At 45.5% G+C, this 27,274-nt stretch overlaps 1 protein-coding gene across 2 annotated transcripts in view; it reads right to left on the bottom strand.

The window, feature by feature from the left end:
- Positions 1-27,274, bottom strand: part of ADARB2 (adenosine deaminase RNA specific B2 (inactive)) — a 444,652-nt gene that overhangs the window by 287,965 nt on the left and 129,413 nt on the right. Inside the window, exon 2 of one of the 2 annotated variants that reach the window (XM_048510870.1) lies at positions 17,932-18,066. The exons of the other annotated variant lie outside the window; for it this stretch is intronic. Within the exon in view, the coding sequence (XP_048366827.1) occupies positions 17,932-18,066 (135 nt within the window). The remainder of the gene's footprint in view (positions 1-17,931; positions 18,067-27,274) is intronic. 2 annotated transcript variants of the gene reach the window in all.

The raw sequence follows: 27,274 nt of genomic DNA, 5'->3' as shown, positions 1-27,274 counted from the left end.
TAGCTAATACTGATGACCACGTCTGGAAAGCCCGTACCCCTTGAATCCAGGGCAGAGCCTTAGCTCCCACAGCTTATGGAGCAATTTTATTATCCTCTCTAGCAAAGAAATAAAATAAGATGCTGCCGTGAAAAGCAGTGAGAGGTGAAGGAAGAGGTTCCTCTCTGGCTAGGACTACAACTAGCTTCCAGACCCAGTGCAACATCTGTTCTTGAGCCAGTGTGGTGTAGTGGTTAAGAGCAGGTGCACTCTAATCTGGGGAACTGGGTTCGATTCCCCACTCTGCCAATTGAACTGTGGAGGCTTATCTGGTGAACTAGATTAGCTTGGGCACTCCAACACATGCCAGTTGGGTGACCTTGGACTAGTCACAGCTCTTCGGAGCTCTCTCAGCCCCACCCACCTCACAGGGTGTTTCTTGTGAGGGGGGAAGGGAAAGGCAACTGTAAGCCCCTTTGAATCTCCTTACAGGAGAGAAAGGGGGGATATAAATCCAACTCTTCTTCTTCTTGTGATGGCTTTACAATGTAAGACCCATCTTGGCAGAATGTGGTCAATCATCTCCACCTCATTTAATGTAACCAGCCTTGGGCTGCTGTTTTGGCCTGTCCCAGATTTAATGCATAAGCCAGGGGATGGAGGGCTCTGCATCCCGTTTGCCAATTGCAAAAGAATGATTCATTTCCCCATGGCCATCATTTCTGAAAGAGAGAGGAACAAGGCGGAGGAGGTCAAGTTTTAAGCAATCCAATTATTTTCCTTGAAATAAAATTAGAGGCAAACCAGAGTTTCAGTGGAACTCCGTATTAGTACCCAATGCATAAATCATGATTAATGGCACTGTAATGAGCACAAAATGAATTAATGATGACTGGCCACTTATTTTGAAATGATTCACATTTTTTATGTTCCATCTTATCCAGCTGACAGGCTTTTAGGCACAGGCTGCGAGACTTCAAGAAGAGAACGAAAGTTGGATTCAACTTTTTAATAGCTGCAGAAGTTTAAATCCAGTACTAAATCTGACCCTTTTTCGAAACAAAGTCTCTGCCGGGAAATCCTCTACATCTGTCAAATGGGAACTCGACCACATTACAGAGTGTCCTGGGATGGCACCACGGAATTCATTGTTGCCACATGTGAACTGTGGTGTAGTTTGCACAATACAGTGGCACAATGGACCCTACCGTTTCAGACTGCAGGTGGAAAAGCCCCGAAAGATCATGTTTTGGAAAGCTCCTCTAAAAAGGAACAGCAAACAAAATCATCACAAGAAAGCAATAAGAAGGACAAAACTGTTCTTATGATGCTGGGACCATTTTTTTTCTATTTAGAGAGAAATTTGTCACACGAAAGAACACGTGCAGCTGAAAGCCACAACCCATACACAGAATTGGCACAGCCTATTCTACCATCTCATTCTTCCATATGTGCAAACCAAGACTCAGCACACATTCAGGAATGCCCCCACTCACTTGTTGCTGCACATAAAAAGGAAGTTTGATGGCAGTGGGAAGTAAGATATCTTTTGAAGGGGGCTCAATACCTGCACCAGATAACAGTGCCCAGTCTCCGCAGAGCAATGATGTTGGCCCATTACAATGCACTTCCATCAGTCGTATCAACAGGGAGATTCTCTAAAACCCCTTACCACCAAAGGCTATGCATATGCAACAGGAACTGTGTAGACTCTATAGATCATATTTTACTTTATTGTCCGCTCTACGCTGTACCCAGAGTCAAATACTTGTCATCCCTGCTACTCAATAAAGAGCAGGCCTCTGACTTGCAAAAGATTATCTTTCTGTTGGACAGCCCCAGTAGCAACGCAAACAATGCAGTTGCCAAATTTTTGGATTTGTCTATGAAAGAGAGCTCTAGGAGCAAATCCTGAACATCAGCCTCTTTTCCTGTACTTTTATTTTAGTTTCCCTCTATTTGGTTAAGTGGGCTTGTGTATATAATGTTGTTATGCCAATAAAGGTTCTTTGTTAGTTAGATATCTTTTGAAGGGAAATGGTGTTCCATAGCCTTTTTTTTGCCATCGAGTCACAGCTGACTTATGGCAACCCCATAGTGTTCTCAAGGCAAGAGATGTTCAGAGGTGGTTTGCCATTTCCTGCCTTTGCTTCCTGCCCCTTGGAGGCCTTCCATCCAAATACTAGCCAGGAGTCAGAGCTGAGAGTGTGACTGGCAAGGTCAAAAGACACGATGCTGGAGTTCCACAACAGAAATGTCACCCATGGATGGCCCCCCTCAGCCCTACCTCACAAAGGTGCTTGTTGCTGGGAGAGGAACCAAAGGAGTTTGTTAGTCCCTCTGCCCAAGCTGCAGAATGAGGTGATTCTGGCTCATTCCGCACATGCAGAATAATACACTTTCAAACTGCTTTCAGTGCTCTTTGAAGCTCTGCGGAATGGCAAAATCCACTTGCAAACAGTTGTGAAAGTGGCTTGAAAACACATTATTTTGCGTGTGCGGAAGGGGCCAATGAGAGAACAAAGTGCTGAGGTAGTAAAACAGACCATATTACTGAAGACTGAAGATGTTCCTCTACACATGAACAGTACCATGAAAGGGGAAATGTAGCACAACATGCAAAGAGCTAGCTAGCAAGAACCTCCCTTGTCCATCTGCCTTTTTCATATTTGCAGGAAGCGAGCAAGCATTAAAAACATGAATTTTTGCAGCTGGACACAGTCTAGCCCAGGGGTGGCCAACCTATGGCACCCCAGATGTTCATGGGGCTGATGGGAATTGTAGTCCATGAACCTCTGGAGTGCCATAGGTTGGCCACCCCTGGTCTAGTCCATCCCATAGAGCTGCCAGCCTCCAGGTAGTGTCTGGCAATCTCCTGGGGATACAGCTGATCTCCAGGCAACAGAAATCAGTTTACCTGGACAAAATTTACACTTTGGTAGGTGGAGTCTAAGACTAAAGGGCTGCCTGGTGTTGTGGACCAAGCCCATCTTTCTTCATCTTCCCTTCCGATAGACTCTTATATAGTGGACTGGGTTTGTTTCTCCACTCCTCCACATGAAGTCTGCAGGGTGACCTTGGGCTAGTCACAGTGCCCTCCGAACTCTGTCAGCCCCATCTGCCTCACAAAGGTGCCTACTGCGGGGAGAGGAACCAAAGGAGTTTGTAAGCCCCTTTGAGTCTTCTTACGGTAGAGAAACATGGGGCATAAATCCAAATCCAAATCCATCTCCTTCTTCTACTATTAGTTAGGATGCAGAAGTATGGTTATATATTGTAGTGAGAAGAAGAAGAAGAAGAAGAAGAAGAAGAAGAAGAAGAAGAAGAAGAAGAAGAAGAAGAAGAAGAAGAAGAAGAAGAAGAAGAAGAAGAAGAAGAAGAAGAAGAGGAGGAGGAGGAGGAGGAGGCGGAGGAGGAGTTTGGATTTATATCCCCCCTTTCTCTACTGTAAGGAGACTCAAAGGGGCTGACAATCTCCTTGCCCTTCCCCCCTCACAACAAACACCCTGTGAGGTGGGTGGGGCTGAGAGAGCTCTGAGAAGCTGTGACTAGCCCAAGGTCACCAAGCTGGCGTGTGTGGGAGTGCACAGGCTAATCTGAATTCCCCAGATAAGCCTCCACAGCTCAGGCGGCAGAGCTGGGAATCAAACCCGGTTCCTCCAGATTAGATACACGAGCTCTTAACCTCCTACGCCACTGCTGCTCCTGTTGATTTGATTGTTATATGTCGTGATCGTTCTGAGCTACCCTGAGCCCATTGATGGCGAAGGGCAGTTGATAAATCAAATAAATAAATGAGATTTTAAAAAACATATTTAAAATACTAAAAAAAAAAGTGGGGACAGAGGGCTGGGGCCGCTCGCGTTTGATGATGATACCTTTTCATATCCCGAGCACAAAAGCCTGAAACAGATAGTTAGGTGCCTTATTAACACCAGAAAGAAAGAAGAGCTCCAGGGAGCGGTGTTAAAGGCCTAATAAAGTCACCCTGACATTCTGCCTGTGTTCATTTTGTTGCTATGGAATGGGGGAAAAGAGCTTAGCAACATCCAGCCCGGAGTCACAACCTCTGCAAAATCCTAATGCTCCTTGTCTTGCAAAATTCTTCGTCGGGGGTGGGTGTCTGGGAATGCACGTGTGTGTGTGTGTGAGAGAGAGATTGAAAGCGAAATCCGTAATACGGAATCTATTACAAAGTAAGTAAAAAAGGATCCATAAATGTATTATGTATGTAATTTTTGCTCCTTGTAAGGATCTGAGCGTAACCATCACTTTAGCAAACCATAGCCTTCGGGCTAGAGAAATGAGAGCCACAAATCAAGCCGCAAAGCAGTAAAAAAAGATTAATATGTCGGAGTATATTGGTGATCAGATGATGATCGGATGCTGGTCTTAAATGGACCCAGCAGGGTCTTAGGAGACGACGAAGTTTCCACATTTTTTGTGACAAAATGATACCAATTTATAACAAAGTTCCTGCCATCATTGAGCGCTAACTGTTAGTGCTGCTCTCCCAGGTAATGATACTCATTCATGTCAGAGCCCACAAAAAGAAAGGAGTTTCTGTGCCATTCTTAATTCATTCTGTCAGCCTCTGGGTTGCGGGGACCAAAGTGTTCACACTGTGAAAATGTGCCAGAGTTTGACGCCTCTCGACAGACTGGGCCTAAGCAGACGAAGCCAATCCTATTTCGCCCTGCATTTTCTCCGCTTGAGGACAAATGCCTGGACTTCAAGACTGCACCCAGTTAAATCCAAGCCCAGATTTCACCAACTGCAGTGGGACTTACAGAAGTGTTACTGGAGGTAGGGCTACAGTCAGTGGTGGGATCCAAAAATTTTAGTAACAGGTTCCCATGGTGGTGGGATTCAAACTGTGGCGTAGCGCCAATGGGGCTGGGCGGGGCATGATAGGGGCGTGGTCGGGCATTCCAGGGCGGGGCTGTGGCAAGGACGCAGCCGCTGTGCCGGTCCTTGGGCAGGAAACGAATGCACGCAGGCGCAGGCTGCCATGCACGCCGGTGCACCTCCTGCTAGACTGCTTCAAGTTCTGCGCGCTACTGCTGAGAGGAGGGCCGTAACTAAGGCAAAAATAACGTGGCAAAATCACCAATTAGTAACCCCCTCTCGGCACACACAAATAATTAGTAACCTACTCTCGGGAACCTGTGTGAACCTGCTGGATCCCACCTCTGGCTACAGTCACAAAGTTCGCATAGGAGCACTGCTCATGTCAGCAATTGACTGCCGGTCAGCATGCTGCTTTGGAGTATTTATCATGCTGGGTTGTTGCTGTTTTTGCTCATGTAGCTATCTACTTTTCCATGTGGTAAGACATTCCTGGGTATCCCCCAGGGGAGTCCAGTGCAAGGAAGGTTATTGGCTTCCTAGTGACATCTGACGATATAACAATGTATGTGTTGAGAATGAGGAAGCAGGCAAGCTCGTAAGCACGCAGAGGAAGTGACATCAGTTTCCTTCCCAACCTGGATTGTTTCCGCTCTAACTGCTGCCTGCACGGCACACATGTGAATGGGAAAAAGGAAAATGGGTTCCTTTATAACGACTGCAAGCCGTTATACATTTGCTGTGTGGAATCGCCCAAAGAGAAGCATGAATGCACACTGATTTAATGTAAAGAAGGAGTAGAGATTGGAATCTTTTGAAAGTGCGTCGAAACCACTGTGCGTCTCCATTAAATCAAAACATGCCGGGCAGCATTATATGTTCACATGCTCAAAGCGTTTATTTTCATGTGCTGTCCATGGGATGAATCCTGGCCCTAAAAACAGGATCTGGGACTAAACTCAGGTACCTCTGATCCCAAATTAAATCCTGACCCCTCGGGATTATTATCGACAACCATCTCATTAATGTGGCTGAGCTCCGTGGCCAATGTTCCAAAGCCACGGTCCCTGCATCATAATTACTAATAAAAAGGAATGCGAGAGGAGAACGGGGCAGCCGTAATAGACCTGCCAATCACATGCCTGCACTCTAAGCCCTGAGCATTTATTCAGTGTTGCTCAGAAACACCCCAAGCAGAGCAACTACTGTTTACCTTCATATCAATTATTCCCAGGAGAAACACAAGGACATTTCTACCCAGAGGGCGAAAAATGGATCATAAATTTGCAAAAAGGATAGCTCTGCCAGGTAAGGAACGGGACCAAAAGAAGCCGAACATTTATAAAAGTTCTCTTAATGGAGGAAAAAGGTCTGACATTTTGTTTTGTTCCTGTATCTAATGATAGTGCAGTTACTCAGTGATAAGTGGGGATGCTCAAAGTCATGCAGAAGCCAAAAAATAATCAATGAATGTCTCTTTATTATAGACAGGGCTTTTGAGCATAATTGGCACCCGAAAGTCACACAGTACTTAACCATAAATATTAGTTGTAGCCAGTGGTGGAATTCAAAGGATTTAACAACCGGATCTGGTGCTGAGATTCAAATAATTTAACAACTGGTTTGTATACAAGGACGATTTTAACAACCGGTTCTGCCGAAGTGGTGCAAACCTGCTGAATCCCACCACTGGTTGTAGCTCTACGTCTGAGATCCAGTGGATATACTGAATGCATGGAGTATTAAGGTTCCCAACACTGGCCCGGCAAGTGCCTGTATATTTGCGGGGGGGGGGGGGCAGTGCCCGGGGAGGGCAGAGTTTGGGAGTATGTGTTGCACGGATGCCAGCCCTTGGCTGACAATCTTCAGGAGGGATGCAGACTTCTTGTAAGTCAGGTCCTGCTTTGAAACAGGAAGTGATGTCATGACACTCTTGTCATTAAAAATGATCAGGGAACTGAGCCCAGCACCTTCTACTGCGAAAGCATGTGCTCAGTCTATGGACTTATGACTCCTTTCAAACACCAGCAATGTGAAAGAGGTCAAAAAAGGGGGGAGGAAACTGAGGGGGGGGGTGTGCTTAGGAAAGGTAGGTGAGCGTCAAGGGACTGAGAAGTTCTGGGGATGGCAGAATTTATATTTGATCTCCTTGAGGTTTAAGCTACAAACTAATCCCTCAGTTAACAAACATGCAATCTGAGTTGTGAGTTCCCATTGGATCATTAAGGTCAAAGAGTCTGGGTTTTTTTAATGGCCAATAAGACTCTGTATTAAATTACAGAAGATACTCAGCCCTTGTCAGGAACTAGCAAAGTAAGTAACAATTTTGTCAGACACAGTAGACTCATTTCTGGGAAGGAAATTGGAATCCATCTCGGTGCTGTTTATTACTCAGCGGCAGGCAGCTGGAAAGCCCGAAAGAAAAGTTTTGCCGGTCATTAATTAAAAAGAGAGTCAGTTGACCCAGTGATTTGCTGTAATAAACTGACAAAATGTTTGTGGGTATTTAATCTAAAAGCCAAGAATACTGCTCGTCTTTTACTGGTATGTATGGCATGAGATGCATAGTTCAATCTGACCACCAGGTATCCGAAGAGGATGCCAACTTCTGCAGATACAGGAATGTTTGGTACACAATTGGGTGCTGTGTGGTTTCCGGGCTGTATGGCCGTGTTCTTGCAGCATTCTCTCCTGATGTTTCGCCTGCATCTGTGGCTGGCATCTTCAGAGGATCGCCAGCCACAGATGCAGGCGAAACGTCAGAAGAGAATGCTGCTAGAACACGGCCATACAGCCCGGAAACCACACAGCACCCAAGTGATTCCGGCCGTGAAAGCCTTCGACAATACATTGGTACACAATTGTTGATCTGTGTAAATCCAGCATTTGTACAAATAGGATAAACTACAGAAAGTAGGATCAAGGGGCTGACCTAATATATATTACAAGAATCGCTAATTTTGTTGAATTTGTGCACATTTTTGGGAATTTTGAGAACAGGAAATGGTGTTCACCACAAAATGGCTGCCACTAGAAGCACAGCCCAGGGGCGTACTTGCCAGAGGGACATGGGGTGTTGCATGTCCCTGGGCACCACCCATCTGATCACATGGGGGTGCAAAATTGCACCCCACACACTGAAGCCACAACCCCCCGCCGGCTCACGACAAATGAGGCAGGGAGTTGGCCGCCCGCCGATGGAGGTACTTGAGCTGGGGTGGACAGCAGCCGGCAGGTTGCGGCAAGTCAGGAGTCTTCTGTGGGCCCACGGGCACCCCACATCCAAGCCCCACCAGAGGAAGAGGCTGAGGGAAGATGAGGCAGGGAGGCAGCCATCCACCTATGGAGGTTTACTTGGGGTGGGGGGAGAAGCAGTCAGAGGGTCACAGCAAACTTCTGGGAGGCCATAAGTGGGGCCAGGTGGGGGGGCATGGGGGTGGCACAAAAATAAGGTCTTGTCCCGGGCGCCATTTTCTGCTGGCACGCCTCTGGCACAGCCAATCACAAAATGGCTACCATCACAAAATCATGGGAGGTTGCAAGCAAAGGATCTTTCTACAATAGAACTGTTTTAGAGCAGAAGCAAATGGATGCCAGGAAGTCCACTGGTAGCCATCACACTGGGCATCACAGAAGTATGTCATTGCAAAGTTCACACTGAGCTATAGCGTTGATATATTACACACCTAAATTGATTTAACAGTCAATCTTCCTAGGTAATGCTGTGAAGTATGTGTATGAGGGGGTTGGGAATAAGGAAAATGATCTGACAGAAAGAGTTCTGTAGGAGAATGATCCATTACAATTCCAAGGGTTCCTTGAGAGAAGTAATTCGATATTTTTAGATTTATATCCTTTCTTCTATCATGGAAAGCAAGGTGGCCATAGATGGGGTTTTCCCATGAGGTCTCCCTTCCAGGCTGGTTATATACCTGCTCATCATTAGCAAGGTTGTTATATCATATTGCAAACCCAATAACAGATTAGTTCTACTGAGGGCCAATAGAGGTGGGCAAGAGGGCCATTTGGCCTAGCATCAAGCTAAAAACGAAATGCACAGATATAGGATGGGTGACACCTGGCTTGACAACACTACATGTGAAAGGGATCTGGGAGTCTTAGTAGATCATAAACTAAATATGAGTCAGCAGTGTGATGCGGTGGCCAAGAAAGCCAATGTGATTCTGTGTTGTATTAATAGCATTATAGTGTCAAGATTGAGGGATGTAATTGTACCTCTCTAGTCTGCATTGGTCAGACCTCACCTGGAATATTGTGTACCGTTCTGGGCACCGCAGTTCGGGAGGGATATTGACCGGTGGAGCGGGTCCAGAGGAAGGCAACCAAAATGATAAAGGGTCTGGAGTCCATGCCCTACGAAGAGCGGCTTAGGGAGCTGGGGATGTTTAGTCGGGATAAGTGTAGGTTAAGGGGTGGCATGATAGCCATGTTTAAATATTTGAAGGGATGTCATGTCGAAGAGGGAGCAAGCTTGTTTTCTGATGCCTCAGAGACGAGGACATGGAGTAATGGATTCAAGGTGAAGGAAAAGAGATTGCACCTAAACATTAGGAAGAACTTTCTGACCGTCAGGGCTGTTCGACAGTGGAATTCACTGCCTCAGAGAGTGGTAAATAGAGGCTGGATGAGCATATGTCAGGAGTGCTTTGATTGTGTGTTCCTGCATGGCAGGGGGTTGGACTTGATGGCCCTTGTGGTCTCTTCCAACTCTATGATTCTATGATTCTATTATTCTAAAGGGGGGCTTCAGATTTAGACACCTGTTAATTTTTTGTTGGCATATGATTATTAGTGCATTTGCACAGAAGCATGCAAGCAAATAATCTGTTAAACAAAAGAGCATGACATAATCTAAGCATTTGTTTATTATGTCTAAGAAGTCTCAAAAGGTGGAAGTGTCTGGGCCTCTAAGAAGACTTGGATATACCCTGTATCAATAGGGACTGGATCTAATAAATCAGTCCTGTATCTACAGAATTTTTCTTTAGAGGTCCTCTCTGGACATTTCAGAAGACTTGAGTAGACCCTGCATCCACAGGGACTGGATCTATTAAACCCATCCTGTATTGGTAGAATCTGTCCTTAGATGTACCCTCTAGAAATAGAGACTGGATCTGTTAAATAGATGAAGTAGGAGTATACGAATAGAGCTTTCTTTCCAAAGTTAGAAAACAGCTCAAACTCATTAGTTGCTCTATTGTTCCCTCTTTATATCATCTCAACCAGAACGTGCTGTGGAACAGCCCTCTGGTAAGTAATACTCCTTGTTTCCCCCCCCCCCCTTTCATTCATTTAAGATTTACTAGCCTGTTTCACAGATCAATTGGACTGGCCTAATTCCCATAAGGGGGCACCTTTCTGAGGGGGACTTTGTCGCAAATCAGTAATGGTGGTGTTCGTTCAATTCCAAGAGGAAAGGCAACATGAAAAGCTTGGCTGGCAGATTTATTGATTACATTTCACCAGTGACCAGCAAGAGGCAAGCACTCTGAAAAATCCCCAAAGGTGATCATTAGCACTGAGTAAGTGTCACTAAACATTAGTACCAGCAGCAGTCTGGAGAAAAGGAAAAAAAGCACAATACGTTAGTGGCGAGACCCGAGAGACGCAGCCGGCAGCGCAAAAAGGAAGAGGGAGGGAGGGGGGAAACTCCAGTTGTATTAATGCGGGAGACAACTGAGACGGAATGACATATATGTAAGAGAGCAGTGCCTCTACATTCCCATCTGGGATTACAATGATGTAAGATCACAACCTCTGGTTAGCACTTGGATGGGAAACAACCAAGGGACGCCAAGGTTGCTAAGTAGAGGCAGGGAGTGGCAAACCACCTCTGTTCATTTCTGGCCCTGAGAACCTTATGGAGTCAGATAGAATCATGGAGTTGGAAGAGACCACAAGGGCCATCAAGTCCAGCCCCCTGCCATGCAGGAACACACAATCAAAGCACTCCCGACATATCCAGCCTTTGTTTAAAAACCTCCAAAGAAGGAGACTCCACCACTCTCCGAGGCAGTGAATTCCACTGTCGAACAGCCCTGATGGTCCGGAAGTTCTTCCTAATGTTTAGGTGGAATCTGTGTTCCATCACCTTGAATCCATTACTCCATGTCCTCGTCTCTGAGGCAGCAGAAAACAAGCTTGCTCCTTCTTCGACATGACATCCCTTCAAAGATTTAAACATGGTTACCATGTCACTTCTTAACCTACGCTTCTCCAGACTAAACATCCCCAGCTCCCTAAGTCTCTCTTCATAGGTTATGGACTCTAGACCCTTTCAGGACTTAACAGCACTTTCCACCACTAGATCAGGACCCACCAATCAAACATGGTTTTCATGACATGCATAGAAATCCATGAGAGGCTCAATAAACACAATGGCTAAGGCCTAAGGTCTAAACGAATCCTATGGGGTCATTTAGACTTTCTTATTTAATGCCCTCACTAAGGGAAATGCCTATGAACAAGCAAACAATTTTGTAAGGGGGCATCCCCAAGATTGCCCCCCAAAGACATGAATATGCCAAATATGTTTACAAAACATATTTGAGCAATTTATGGTAATTTTAATTTTGTTTAGGGATAAATTTAAGAATGCATTCAATGTGGGACTTATCCGTTTATGTTTTATGAGTCAGATAGAAGATACTACAGTTGCCACATTCAACTTGGGAAATACATGGAGATTTAGGGAGGAGCATAGAGAGGGTGGCGCTTGAGGAAGGAAGAGAGATTCATGGAGATGTGAAAGTGAGTTGTAATTCCCAGAAAACTTCCATTAATACCTGGAGGCTGGTAATCCTACTGGATTCAGAACTTTAGGTTGAGAACTTTAAGGTCAGATAGGGAGAAGAAGGCTATAAATCCATATGCTAGATTTAGAAACATGGGCTGCCATGCTAACAGTCAGCCATGCAAATAACACAACAGACCACCAAGGGTAAAGATGCTGTTTTTTAAAACTAACCAGAAGCAGGCCAAAGACATCTGGAAGAAGAAGAAGAGTTTGGATTTATATTCCCTCTTTCTCTCCTGCAGGAGACTCAAAGGGGCTTACAATCTCCTTGCCCTTCCCCTCTCACAACAAACACCCTGTGAGGTGGGTGGGGCTGAGAGAGCTCCGAGAAGCTGTGACTAGCCCAAGGTCACCCAGCTGGCATGTGTGGGAGGGTACAGGCTAATCTGAATTCCCCAGATAAGCCTCTACAGCTCAGGCGGCAGAGCTGGGAATCAAACCCGGTTCCTCCAGATTAGATATACAAGCTCTTAACCTCCTACACATGTGTTAACAGCCATGCAAATATAACACATTAGTGTACTACTAGCAATAATGCTTTATCTTAAAATAATCTAATCTAAAAACTAACCAGCAGCAGGCCAAAGATGCCTTTGTGTTTCTACTGCTAGGCCTTTCCACAGAAGCACAAGGATTTTCTTCTTTTGCTACGGCAGCAGTAACATACCCAGTGCACACAGAAAGCAGGTCCCAAAGCTAATTTCCTAGCTGTCCCTCCTCTTAGTATAATACTAGTTCTGCCGTCGGTGCGCACGGGCCACTGCGCCTGGCTGGCAGAAAAATTAAGAGGTTTTAATTTCCCCTTCACCTTCAGTAGACATTGTTCAATTTGCCACATGTAAGTGCTTTACGGGAAGGCTCCTCGGCTCAGAGAACTGCAGCAGACTATTTTGGAGCACGGGACCAAGGCTGGATTTCAAACTGAGAACTCGCCCTTGAAAAGAGTCCCGCTGTAAGGACCGGAAAGCAGCACTTTTATGATCTTCTTCTAAGCCTAGGGCTAAACAGAAGGGTTTTCAAGTATGCCATGGTAAGGAAATACAGTCTAAATGAGAAGTAAGTCTAGGCAAAGGGCATGCAGATATATAGTAATAATAACCCAAAAGGAAGCAAATAACAAATTGTGCTTTTTAAATCAAATGACTCAAGCCGAGCTGTTTGATAAAGGGGAAGGAACTGGGTTGGCTTGTGAGTAAACCCATATACTGATTTGGTTCTGGTGGGTTTTCCGGGCTGTGTGGCCGTGGTCTGGTGGATCTTGTTCCTAACGTTTTGCCTGCATCTGTGGCTGGCGTCTTCAGAGGTGCATCACAGAGGGAAGTCTGTTACACACTGTGTCTGTTACACATGCAATAAGATACGCATGAAACACATGAATTCCATTTTCTTGCAATGTTCTCAGTGGCATGAGTGTTATAAGATACCCAATCTCCTGAACAGCTCTGATGTACTCTTTTGTGAAACTGTTGCAAATTTTATACTGGAAATTAGTAATTTTAACTGTATTTCTTAACCTTGTTTTGTTTTAAAAATTTGTCCTGTTTTATATGCCAATAAAGGCTTGTGTGTGTGTTTGTTACACACTGTGTGTGGACCACACAGCCCGGAAAACCCACCAGAACCAGTTGAATCCGGCCATGAAAGCCTTCCACAATACCATACTGATTTATTTACTTAAAACATAGCTATGCCACCTTTCCACCTGGCCAGGGTCCCCAAGACAGCTAACATAAAAACATTTTGAACAATTAAAAACATTTAAAACTATAACAAAATTCAATAAAACAAACAACACCAGAAACTAAGCCTTCTTGCCACTAAGCCTTCTTGAGCTCCATATGGAAGAACGACAGCTCATAAATGTTTCAGCTAAACTTGTCAAACAAACCAGTGAAAAACGGGCCCTTCCCGCACAGACGCTTTAAAATGTTTGGGGGCAGGAAAGAAAATGTTTCCCCTAAAGAGTTCCGCATTGGTTTGTTTCCCAAAAACATTTTATTTGCAGCCTCAAAACATTTTTAATGTTTTAAATGTCTTTGCTAGCAATTCTTTTGGCTGAAATGGTTTTTTTAAGGGCTCCATTTGCGTGCTGCCCCTTTGAGACACCATTCTGTGAGTTCACTGCTTGCCACCGAAGTAGTTCTGGAGGCCTCACTTCAAAAAGGATGTGGACAGAATGTAGTAGGTGCAGAGGAGAGTGATGAAGATGATCAGGGGCCTGGAAACCTACAAGGAAAGGCTGAAGGCCTTAGGGATGTTTAGTCTGAAGAAGAGGATGTTAAGGGGAGATATGATTGCTCTCTTTAAGTATCTGAAGGGTTGTCATCCAGAAGAGGGCAGGACTCGCAATAATGGGAGAGTCTCATAGAAGATGCTCAGCTGTTTGATCTGTCTCTCCCTGATCTGTCTCTGCCTGCAGAAGCCCCTTTCCCTAATTTTTGTAGCATTTCAGAGTGTTTTTGAGATTTTGGGGGGGTTAATCTTCACAGCATCGACTGCAGAAGACTGAGGAAACTCCAGCATGAGCCGGTGAAGCTCAGATGCACTCATTTATCCACACACTGGGGTAAAAAAACAGGGAAGAAGAAGAGTTTTGGATTTATATCCCCCCTTTCTCTCCTGCTGGAGACTCAAAGGGGCTTACAATCTCCTTGCCCTTCCCCCCTCACAACAAACACCCTGTGAGGTAGGTGGGGCTGAGAGAGCTCCGAGAAGCCGTGACTAGCCCAAGGTCACCAAGCTGGCGTGTGATGGAGTGCACAGGCTAATCTGAATTCCCCAGATAAGCCTCCACAGCTCAGGCGGCAGAGCTGGGAATCAAACCCGGTTCCTCCAGATTAGATACACGAGCTCTTAACCTCCGACGCCACTGCTGCTCAGAAAATGACAACCAGGAATAATTTCAAGGAGCTTAGGATGAACGAAATCATGTTATTTGCGGGTGTGTGTGTGTGTGTGTTCAAAATGTTTTAAAAATGTTTCAGATGACTTGTGCAGAAACAGCCATAACTTTACTTTCATGTATAGCAAGATGGCCCTGACCCAAAGGACCCAGGTTAGCCCAATCTAGTCAGATCTTGGAAGCTAAGAAGGTCATTTTCGATCAGTATTTGGATAGAGAACACCAAGGAATACCAGGTTCATGACGTAGAAGCAGGCAATCGCAAACTGTCTCTGCACATCTGTAACCCTGAAAATGGCATAAGCTGGCTACGACTTGACAGCACTTTCTACCTATTGCAAGATGAGATTTCTCAGCCATATGCCGATTTTGAGATATTCTGGAAGCACACATACACATCAACAGAAACGTCATTCATAGTGAGTAAAATGCTTTAGCAAGGAAAAACTTGGGGGTGGGGGAGAAATTGACATATTTTGAGGGGGTGGGGAAGCGAGTAGTGCCTTTTGCAACAATTTGCGGATACCGTCTCCCCCCTATATTTCCATACTGTTCAGAGATATTGGCAATTATTATTTAAGTCAAAAGGGAAAAAGAAGAATAATTTACGCCATCCATCATTGTTTCCTTGCATGAATAAATTACAAGACAACGCAGCAAATCACTTGTGGGGAAAGAAACAGCCCATGCCAAACACAGTGCTTGTGTGTATAATTTCCTTAATGTTTTCCATCCTCATACATCAAAACTACAGAGTAAATTTGGCAAACCTGACGCAGGAGGAAAGCTCATTATCCCAAGGTCTTGCAGGGCATCTAAGACCTAACTGGAGAGCCAGACCATGTGATAGGGGAAAAGAGTGGTACCTGAGCCCCCAAGCATAGGCCTCAACCTACCCCCGGGGCAACCTGCCTCGTCCCACCTTTGTCTTTTACCACAAAGTCATGACGCACAAACACTTTTAAAGCCAGAATCAGCAAGATGTTGGTGTACCTGAACTCAACTTCTGTTAGCAACTTTGGATACATTACAGGAACCCAGCCTTCCTTTGAGCTAGCCCGGAACCCTCTAAAGACGTTTCCTTTGAGATGCAAGCAGTGCTCATCCATGCTACCGTCTAAAGATTTCCTCCTGCACTGTCATACTGTTCTCTTGCACATAACAAAACTCACTTTTCCTTGAAGGGAAGATTCAAACCATTGAGGAGAGGATGGCTCTGTGGACACATCAGACTCTCCGAATCCATAAAAGCCGGGGGTGGGGGGTGGGGGTGGGGATTAGGCCATGAAGAGGCTTGTCAGTTTGTTCCAGCAAACTCCAGTGTCTTTGATCATCCATGACAGGCAGAACAGGCGGAGAAGTCTCCTGCTGCTGCCCCCAAAAAGCTGGAGTGTTTTGGGTTGGGATTTTTTTTGCAAATGCTAAACACAATTTATAAAGGCAAAAAGACACTGGCCTTTATCTGCAAAGTGTGACTTGGAAGCTCGCTGAGACTGTTTGGATCCCAAATAGTCCACAGGCCAGAACGGCCCATTATCAGCACCGGCCATGCAGTAGGACGTCAAGTTTTTGTGAGATGTGCAGTGCCTCCCCAGGCCAGGAGACAGGAAACTAAACTCACCTTCCATGCACAGTACACAATTTCACTGTCATCTGGGCGTAGGGCTGCCAGGCCTTCCGCTAGACTGGGAGATCTCCCACTGGAAGCCCTTGTTGCTGTTCTCCACTTCAAGTGGAAACGGGAGAAAAACTCCACCAAAAACTCAGCATCGCACCCAGCGTGATATCACTTCCAGGCGAAACCCGGAAGTGATGTCATGTTGCTCTAGGCTCCACACAACCCAGTGGTGGGTTAAAATCGAAGCCAAACTTAATGAGTTGGGCATTTCCTTGGAGGACCTGCTAATGCTAACAGAGCAGGAGGTCTATGGGGCTATCAAGAAGAGACTTTTTGACAGAGAGTTTCAACAGATGCTAGAGGAAGCTAATAAAACCTGTTCCCCGATCTCTCTGGGAATACCTATGGATAGACTAATTGCAGCCCAGTACCTTTATCTCCTGGTTGAGGCCCGGTGGCGTAGAGCAATCACCTTAGCTAGGTGTAATGCCCTGCCTTCTTCCTTTAGCCTTGGACGCCACCTTGGAATCCCACATAAAGAAAGGAAATGCCCGTGTGGCATGGGTTCTGTGGAAACAGTATCTCATATGCTGTTGGATTGTCCCTTTTATGAGATAGGTAGGAAGAAGCACATAATCCCCTTCCTGCATGGAAGTGAAGGCATTACAGATAAACAGAAGGTTATATATCTTTTAAACAGCCACGACTACGAGCTGTTGGAAGCGGTGGCTAAATTTTTAAATGGTGTTATTTTAACTCGTCAGAAATTGTAAAGTTGTAAAGGCTGTTATTATCTTGCTAAGCTAATCTTAAACAATCTATATGCCATTAAAGGTATTCGAAATCGTAATGTTGCTCTAGGACCCTGTGACCGAAACCCTGTGGTAAAAGCAAAGCTCCCTGTGATTCTTAGAGCACAGTGGTATCACTTCTGCCTGTCTTGTTTTACCGCAGTTTCTGGCGAGTCCTAGGCATTTTCCCACTTACCTTCTGCCCTGCGCTACTGTAGGCAAGTAGCCCGGGGTCCCCCGGCACTCCCCACTACAGGGGCGGCAACAACGCAGCCGCCCCGACGCTGCCGCTGTCGCGCCCCCTCAGCGCGCGTCATTCCTGGCGCTCTTCCAAATGGTGCCTTTTGATGACCCCGCAGAGAGCCCGGGCACGTGCCAGAAATGACGAGCACAGAGAGTAGCGCACGGCATAGGGGGGTATGAGGTAAGTGGGGAAACACCCCTAGAGGAGCACAAGTGATGCCATGGCATACAAGACGGTCACTGCCTCTCAAGCTCCCACCTGTCGTCCTACCTGGACACGACCTTAACAAAATCATAGAAATAATAGAAACATTGGAAGCTACCTTCAGTTGGAAGCTACCTTCAGGGTCATCTAGTCTGATTCCTTGCACCATGCAGAAAATTCCCAGCTACTTCCCCTTCCACCACACCCTCAACAATCCCGGTTCCATGCCCAGAAGATCGCAAAAAAACCTTCAGGATCCCTGACCTAAGAGGAAAATTCCTTCCTGACCCCAAAGTCATGATCAGTCTTACCCTGAAAGGGCCATTAGAGCCAAGCAGTGACCCAACCCTTCCTGCCCTCCCTCTCGCGATCTGCTGAAGTTCACTATCCTAACATGACAATGACTTTTTTTTAAAAAAAGATTAGTTTTCTTTCTTGTATCAAGTGAATGTTACACACTGATCAATTATACAGAAAGGGTGGATCCACACAAACACTTTATGGTGTGACATTCATTTCAAAACTTACCACACGGAGGCTCTAACTGTGGGGAGAGGCGGTTGTCTGTCGCCTCCAGCCATGTGGCGAGTTGAGTGTTACAACGCTCCCGCAACCTCTGGGAAATCCGGGGAAGCCAGGTGTGAACCCACCCTGAATTCTCTGCTGTTGGGCAAAAGAAACATTGCGCTTATCAGAGTATTATATACATAAATGGAGGAGGTGTCATAAGTTTTGGTTCGCTTTTCCTTACGCTTTTATGGCACGTTCTGAGCTTTCCCCCATTTCGGTGCTGTTTGTTGCCAATCTCAAGGTGGGAGCTGGGGTTGTCCTATAATTGCACCTGATCTCCAAATGACAGAAGTCAGTTCCTCTGGAGGAAATGGCAGCTCAGGAGGCAGGACTCTTTGGTGTCACACACCCCTTCTCGTACCTCATCCTCCACAGGCACTGCCCCCAAATGTCCCAGCTGGAGTTCAGAACCCTAACAATAAACCTGTGTGGCAGGAGAGGGTGAGAAAGTGTGACTAGCCCAATACTGAAGAGATAGAAAAAGTGCAGAGAAGGGCAACGAGGATGATTGAGGGACTGGAGCACCTTCCTTATGAGGAGAGGCTGCAGCATTTGGGACTCTTTAGTTTGGAGACGAGACGGCTGAAGGGGGATATGATTGAAGTCTAGAAAATTATGCATGGGGTAGAAAATGTTGACAGAGAGAAATTTTTCTCTCTTTCTCACAATACTAGAACCAGGGGGCATCCATTGAAAATGCTGGGGGGAAGAATTAGGACTAATAAAAGGAAACACTTCTTCATGCAACGTGTGATTGGTGTTTGGAATATGCTGCCACAGGAGGTAGTGATGGCCACTAACCTGGATAGCTTTAAAAAGGGCTTGGACAGATTTATGGAGGAGAAGTCGATTTATGGCTACCAATCTTGATCCTCTTTGATCTGAGATTGCAAATGCCTTAGCAGACCAGGTGCTCAGGAGCAACAGCCACAGAAGGCCATTGGTTTCACATCCTGCTTGTGAGCTCCCAATGGCACCTAGTGGGCCACTGCGAGTAGCAGAGAGCTGGACTAGATGGACTCTGGTTTGATCCAGCTGGCTTGTTCTTATGTTCTTATGTTCCCCAGGGAGCTCTGTGGCAGAGTGGGGATTCAAACGCAGCTCTCCTCGTACCACCACTACACCACACTGCCAGCCACTGAAGCTCTGTGGCTTATCTAACTCTAAGGAGCAAATGAAACATTGAAGGGGGAGGGACTGAACCTCATAGATTAGTGCTAATGCTTTCTCAAAACCTTTACCCATTGGCTCCCCTTTCCTGGCAAGAAGGGAAAGGGGAATTATCCACTCAGCATACCTTGAACAGGACCTGTCTGAGGAGAGAACATGGATGGTTCTTCTGGGGATTAAATTAAATGCAATTGCCACTGCACAGAGCTGGCAGGTTTGATTTGGGATGGGGGATGCTGTGAGATAGTGATAAAGGAATTCAAAAACTGCACCTGGATGGAGTAAATTTCCTTCCACCTTGCTGGCAAGACATGTCACCTTTTAAAGTGTCCAATTATGGGTCCGATGAATGCTGTGAGCTGGCTTTGGTGCAGCACCAATGGGGCATTTCAGAGAAAAAAAAGCTCTTTTAGGCTGTCCTCCCCACCCCTAGGATAATTTTTTTAAAGAAACAGTAGAATTGTGACTCATTGAGATTCTAACAAGGGCTGAGCTTCCAGCTGGGTGTGTATGAAACAAAGTCGTGGAGGAATGTAGGTAGAGTGCTCTGCACACATCTGGAATGAGCCACAGACCTCCAAATTAGGATTTACTTTTGCTAGATCACAAGCAAAAACCAGGCGCTTACAACTGATGATTCATTCAGCTGAGTGGGCCACAGCGGCCACTCGTTGCAGCCCAAATATTCAGCGATAACCTGCAGAAAGGAAGGAAACTAGAAATTCACATGCTAAACTGGTTTGAACAACTGCATGGACACCCACCATCACCTGGTTATTAGCTTGATGCTTAAGCATTAGGCTATGTATGCTGTAGACTGGCAGCCTGCATCATTAAGGCTAGAACAGCAAAGCTGTATCAATTAGTTGATAAAAACCTTTTAAAATAGTAAAAGCCAAGGCAGAATATATTCATTGGCGTAGGCAGGGGCGTAACGAGGCAGCCCTGGGAAAACTGTAGCCCTGGGCAAAACCTGAGTTGGATGCCCCCCCCCCATGGTCGGCCACTCCACCATGACCAAAAATTTTTTTTGCACCAGGACATTGGTACCTGCAGGGGGTGCATTTTTGGATGTATTGGCACCAAAATTTCAGGGTATCATCTGGAAACTGTCCTTATGCTACTCCCCAAGTTTGGTGAGATTTGGTTCAAGGAGTCCAAAGTTATGGACTCCCAAAGGGGGTGCCCCATCCCCCATTGTTTCCAATGGGAGCTAATAGGAGATGGGGGTTACAGTTTTGAGTGTCCATAACTTTGGCCACCCTAACCCTAAGTGAACCAAGCTTGGGGGGGTGCCATCATCTCCAGATGATACCCTGAAATTTTGGTGCCGATACAAAAATGCACCCCCTGCAGAAACATCCTAGAAGTTTGCCCAAGAATCTCTGTTCTGCATTGAGTTTTCTGTATTGCTGTCCATGGGGGTTGCAGGCTGTGGGGGGCACATTTCTGAAGGCACAGTCTCAAAGCTTTCAGGGTCTCATCAGGAGACTGCCCTAATGATACCCCCCAAGTTTGGTGCAGTTTGGTTCAGGGGGGCCAAAGTTATGGACCCTCAAAACTGTAGCCCCCATCTCCTATTAGCTCCCATTGGAAACAATGGGGGATAGGGGCACCCCCTTTGGGAGGCCATAACTTTGGACTCCCTGAACCAAACCTCACCAAACTTGGGAGGTAGCATAAGGACAGTCTCCTGATGATATGCTGAAATTTTGGTGCCACTACCCAAAAAACTGCACCCCCTGCAGGCCAAAAGTGGAAAACCACTAAAATACCCAAAAACGAACCCAGCATTTTGATGCCCCCCACAAGGTGATGCCCTGGGCAGCTGCCCACCTTGCCCAATGGGCATTACGCCAGTGGGCGTAGGAGGTTAAGAGCTCGTGTATCTAATCTGGAGGAACCGGGTTTGATTCTCCGCTCTGCTGCCTGAGCTGTGGAGGCTTATCTGGGGAATTCAGATTAGCCTGTACACTCCAGTACATGCCAGCTGGGTGACCTTGGGCTAGTCACAGATTTTCGGAGCTTTCTCAGCCCCACCTACCTCACATGGTGTTTGTTGTGAGGGGGGAAGGGCAAGGAGATTGTACGCCCCTTTGAGTCTCCTATAGGAGAGAAAGGGGGGATATAAATCCAAACTCTTTTTCTTCTAAAAAGCAAATGTTTGATAGAAGAACTTGCGTGGGTTGTGGGAAAGTTGTATAGAATAGTTATTGTCTCTCTTTCTTGCAAAACCTGGATTCTTCTAAGATGGTTGCCTGCACCTCAGGTGGCAGCCATTTTGACACAGTGTGCAACAGATTTTCCTCTGTAATACACCTCTGAAGGTGCCAGCCACAGATGCAGGCGAAACGTTAGGAACAAGATCTACCAGACCACGGCCACACAGCCCGGAAAACTCACAACCACCAGTTCTAAGACGGTGCCCACTAAATCCTGTTTGCCATGTTTGGTCCATGTGAGTTTGTATGTTTAAATTTGACCACTGATGAAGACGGTTGTTAAAAACTGTTGTTTTTTTCTAATTAAAACTGTATTTTATACATTGGACATGTATATTAATTTATACACATTTTTGCTTCTTAAGTGTCCCCTTTTTTGGTGGCTGCGCATTGTTTTTTGTAAATATTTTGAACATATGAATTTAGTGTGTTTTTCTATTGTTTTTAGAGATATTGACATACTTAGGATTGCCAAAGACTGGCCAGCAACTGGTGGGAATTTGGGACAAGGGGCTATGGGGTGTTGCCATCAATGTAACAGTATTACATCCTTTGCTTTTTTTTCCTTAGAGGGATGTAACCCTGTTGCACCAGTAGTAAAGTCCCCTTTGCAAGCACCAGGTCATTACTGGTCCATGGGTGACAGAACATCACAACATTTACTAGGCAGGCTATGCTGATTTGTCGTGGCTTTCCCTAGTCTTCTACACTTCATCCCCAGCAAGCTGGTTTCCTCATTTACTGACTCATAAGAATGGAATTCTGAGTCAACGTTGAGTTGGTTACCTAAACTAACTTTCGTTGGGATCGAACTCAAGACGTAGACACAGCTTTGACTGCGGTACTGCAGCTTTCCACTCTGTGCCACGAGGCTCATGTTGTACCAGGAGTTGAGCAACCCTAATTATGTGGTATGGAATGAATTTGTAATCCACTTCCAAGAAATACAAAAAACAGAAGACTTCTTTTTTTTAAAGCACCCAAGAATTGTTTAGGATTATTGTTCATGCAATTTCCTTTTTATTTTTAAATAAAGAGGGGAATGAGAAACCCCCTTGAGAGATTCTGGGTAACAACATTGCCCCTCCCAAAAAAACCCCAGCCATGTAATACCTTTTTATTAAGACCTGTCAAAGTACCACAAAACCGTGTTTGCACCCAGTTTGCTGTTATTTTTGCTGTTATTTTTGGTTTAACCTTAATAAAAAGGAATTCAAGGGCTTTTCTTCCTGCAAATGAAAAGCAAATAGGAATACTGGCAGGATCACTTTACTGCACCGTGTTAGTGACCTTAATATACTGGGCCTGGCGAGTTCTAGATAGATATTGAGGTGTCACTTTATGGCTGATTATGGCTCATCAGATTTTTCTGACATTTGAGCTATAAATTAAATGGAAAGTACATTTGTAATGTGAAGTCCATGTCTACTTACTTAATCTAATCAAGCCTCAAATACTTGCTTTAGCAGGCTAATAGCCTCTTGAAGAAACATGGAGCTGTTCCACATTTCATTTATATGATGGATGAGTACCATGGGACAAAAAAGAGAGACTGCGACACTGCTCGCCTGTGCCGTGAATGTTTCAGCTAGGGTCGGATTTCTTTGGGAGACCACAGAACTTGCATGTTCTACATACAAACACTAAGCACCTCAGCAACCCCTAAGAAAAGCGACGCTGAATCAGACCAAGGGGTCAGCTAGCTTTGCATCCTGTTTCTAACCGCCAGTTGCTGCAGGGAATTCCATAGCAGGGAATGAAAGAAAAAGGCGCTCCTCTGTTGTTTGTCCCCAATCAGAGGTATACTGCCTCTGACTATGGAGGTTCCACTTAGCTATCATTGCAAACAGCCATCGATAGGCTTTTCCTCTGCAAATCTGTTCTTCCCTTTTAATAAGAATCACTTGCAGCTGTCACATTTTTGGCATCCGTATCCATATTCTAGGAGACCACACTGTTAAAGTCCTCCCAATACACTAAGTCCTCCCTTGTGCACGAATAGGGAAATGCACATATTTTCAAGTTTCACTACAAGTGAATAGCTGCATCAAACCTGGGTTTCTAATCATGGGTACCGAATTCTGAAAATGCATGCATTGCCCTAGCCACACCAACTGCCGATGCCATGTTGCATGTTCTCCCAAGGCACAAGGGCGTTTTCCCCACAGACCAGCTATCCTGGGATAAGGATATACATCCCAGTTTGGCCATGACTTCCACATGGCTTCTGGGCCTAAATTGGGCCTGCCCCGCAAGATTTCCCTTATCTCATGGCTTTAAAAAACCCGATAAAATTGGAGGTCCTTTTTAAAAAGTCCGGGCTTATCCTCCTTCCATGCAAACACTGGAGGGCAAACCGGTTTATTTTTCCTTGGAAGGCTATACGAGGTTAACCAAAAATCCGGAAGGTTAAGTAGCCCCATCTCACATTTTTACAACTTTGAATTGCTAGTAACTAAATTCTGTTTATGTAAAATTATGTATTTATTTCTGATTTGATATAATGTTGGATGAAGAAATGCATATATGAAGTGTATGAAAACACATGATTTACTGTAAGCTTTCAATTATAAACTGATTATTTTGTTAAAATAGACCACGTGGTTGTGGTGATAGCCATTTGGATACAAACTGCCATTTTGCATTAAATGTTGAACTACAAAATGGTGGCCATAGAAGGTGAAGTCAATCGCATGATGTCAAAAAGTGGGGTGATGCATAACTCTAACAGTAACTCTTTAACATACTTCCACTGGCCCATCAGAAGAAGAAGAAGAAGAATTTGGATTTATATCCCCCTTTCTCTCCTGCAGGAGACTCAAAGGGGCTTACAATCTCCTTGCCCTTCCCCCCTCACAACAAACACCCTGTGAGGTAGGTGGGGCTGAGAGAGCTCTGAGAAGCTGTGACTAGCCCAAGGTCACCCAGCTGGCGTGTGTGGGAGTGTACAGGCTAATCTGAATTCCCCAGATAAGCCTCCACAGCTCAGGCGGCAGAGCTGGGAATCAAACCCAGTTCCTCCAGATTAGATGCACGAGCTCTTAACCTCCTACGCCACTACTGCTCCTGGTAGGCTAAAGCCCCACCTAGCCCCGCCAACTTTTAAAAAACATTTGATGGGTGCTAGGAAAGTGTCAACCGTCACTACAGTGCCCATGGACACCACAGCTGGGACACGTGATATAGCCCTTTCCACTGTTCCAGTTTTCCAAAGTAACATGCACCCCAAACATCCCAACGTGGCACACTACCATTTTAGTAGGAATTGACTACCATTTTAGTTAGGAAAAGTGCATAGAAGAAAGAGTCAGTCCCAGAGGTGGGATCCAACCAGTTCTCTAGAAGTGGTTACTAATTTTTTCTGAGTGCCGAGAAGGGGTTACTAAAGCACCCTCCCTGCCCAATAGGGACTGGAGGTGCGTGTGTGCGGCGGCGCCACTGTTTGAATCCCACCACCATCGGAACCTGTTATTAAAATTTTTGGATCCCACCACTGGTCAGTCCCCTCCGTGCCATATTCCTTGTGCAATCTGTGGTGCTCCACCACTACAGGAAAGAACCACGAGAGCCAGTTACAGGTCTCCAACCTCTCCTTTAGCCTGGGCCTTTTGTATACTTCATGCAGAGAATGAGATTACACCACAACAAAGGGTCAGTGTTAGTGAGGTTGTCCACGTATTGTCAGGGTTGATGACAGGTTCTGTCCTCAACACAACAGAGAAACTTTCATCCGATCATTTTGTCAGCTTGCACTGTATAATTAATGTGGGGGAAAAAAGGCAAACGACAGGCCTTGTTTGGCATCTCCCCCTTGTAGCCGGTGCAAAGACCAAGGTGTTAGTTTTGGGGTCTTTTTAAAGCCTTATAAACGGAACAAATTGAATGATTTCACCATTGCCATCATTTACATTTTAATAAGTTCTAAAACTGAAATGAAACAAGTCAAATGAAATCAGTATATCAGCCGCTATTTTTCATTAGAATTGGAATTATGCAAAAGATTATGGTCGCTCTTGACAAAAAAAGGCATTATCGAGCTTCAAAACAATATGTAGGAACAATAAATTCTCTTAAGTACGCAGAGTATGTAAAAAGGACAGCAGTCTGGCAGTTGTGCAGAAATGAACGGGACCAAAAACACTGTCCACACGCCAGCTCAGAGAGTTATTAAAGATTAAGTACGAGAAGCAGTTTTCAGGCTGTGGCTGAGGATTCAGAGCTGTATTTTTTAACTCCCTTTAAACTATACACACAGCCTTCACGCTGCTCCTCTTCTTTGTATACTTTCCATTTATCTAATGATGTATTTTACTTTGAAAAAGTAAAAACTCTGTGGTGCTTTAATTAAACTTTACCAATGAGTAAAGCTCAGTCCCAGCATACCTTAAAAAGGTACAAGTAATCCACTCTGGAGCAGCAGTAGCATAGGAGGCTAAGAGCTCGTGTATCTAATCTGGAGGAACCGGGTTTGATTCCCAGCTCTGCCACCTGAGCTGTGGAGGCTTATCTGGGGAATTCAGATTAGCCTGTACACTCCCACACACGCCAGCTGGGTGACCTTGGGCTAGTCACAGCTTCTCGGAGCTCTCTCAGCCCCACCTACCTCACAGGGTGTTTGTTGTGAGGGGGGAAGGGCAAGGAGATTGTAAGCCCCTTTGAGTCTCCTGCAGGAGAGAAAGGGGGGATATAAATCCAAAACTCTTCTTCTGCAAGCACAAGGTCATTACTGATCCATGGGGTGACATCACATCATGACATTTACTAGGTAGTCTCTGTTTACAGGGTGGTTTGCCATTGCCTTCCCCAATTGTCTACACCAGAGGTTCCCAAACTGGGGTACATGTACCCCTAAGGATATGCACCAGAGCATTTGGAGGTATGCAAAAGATTTCAAAATGGGTTTGCTAATATGGGGGTACAATTTTAGGGAAATGGGTTGCCAAGCAACACATGAGTGACAAAAGGTTGGGAATTGCTGGTCTACACTTTACCCCCAGCAAGCTGGATATTCATTTTACTAACCCCAGAAGGATGGAAGGCGGAGTCAACCTTGAGCCCAGCTATCTGAAACCAGCTTCCCTTGGGATTGAACTCAGGTTGTCAGTAGAGCTTTGACGGCAGGACTAGAGCTTACCATGCACCATGGGGCTCCTTCTTACATTTAAAAATTAAATCTGTTGTCTTACATTGCATGCAAAATTCTTCAACTTCTAAACTAATTTATTCTGCCTGTTCTGCTCATAGGGAGGGACAAGGAGCTAACCAGGGCACTGGAGTCTCAACCAGGATAGTTCACATGCTTACAGACTAGAGCGAGAGTGAATGGGCAGGGGAGGGCACTGCCCACACTAGACCCATGGCATGTCGGTACAAGATAAACTGAGACTCCACAGACATAAGAACATAAGAACTAGCCTGCTGGATCAGACCAGAGTCCATCTAGTCCAGCACTCTGCTACTCGCAGTGGCCCACAAGGTGCCTTTGGGAGCTCATGTTCAGGATGTGAAAGCAACGGCCTTTTTCTGCTGCTGCTGCTCCTGAGCACCTGGTCTGCTAAGGCATTTGCAACATGAGATCAAGGAGGATCAAGATTGGTAGCCATAGATCGACTTCTCCTCCATAAATCTGTCCAAGCCCTTTTTAAAGCTATCCAGGTTAGTGGCCATCACCACCTCCTGTGGCAGCATATTCCAAACACCAATCACACGTTGTGTGAAGAAGTGTTTCCTTTTATGAGTCCTAATTCTTCCCCCCAGCATTTTCAATGAATGCCCCCCGGGTTCTAGTATTATGAGAAAGAGAGAAAAATTTCTCTCTGTCAACATTTTTACTTCCTGCTCAGAGAACAAGGCACACAGAACCTTCAAAGAAACATTAAGGCCATTTCTGCACGACACAATTATACCGG

The sequence above is a fragment of the Sphaerodactylus townsendi genome, linkage group LG11 (assembly GCF_021028975.2).
Source record: "Sphaerodactylus townsendi isolate TG3544 linkage group LG11, MPM_Stown_v2.3, whole genome shotgun sequence".
Lineage (NCBI taxonomy): Eukaryota > Metazoa > Chordata > Lepidosauria > Squamata > Sphaerodactylidae > Sphaerodactylus > Sphaerodactylus townsendi.
This window is presented reverse-complemented; position numbering and strand designations above follow the sequence as displayed.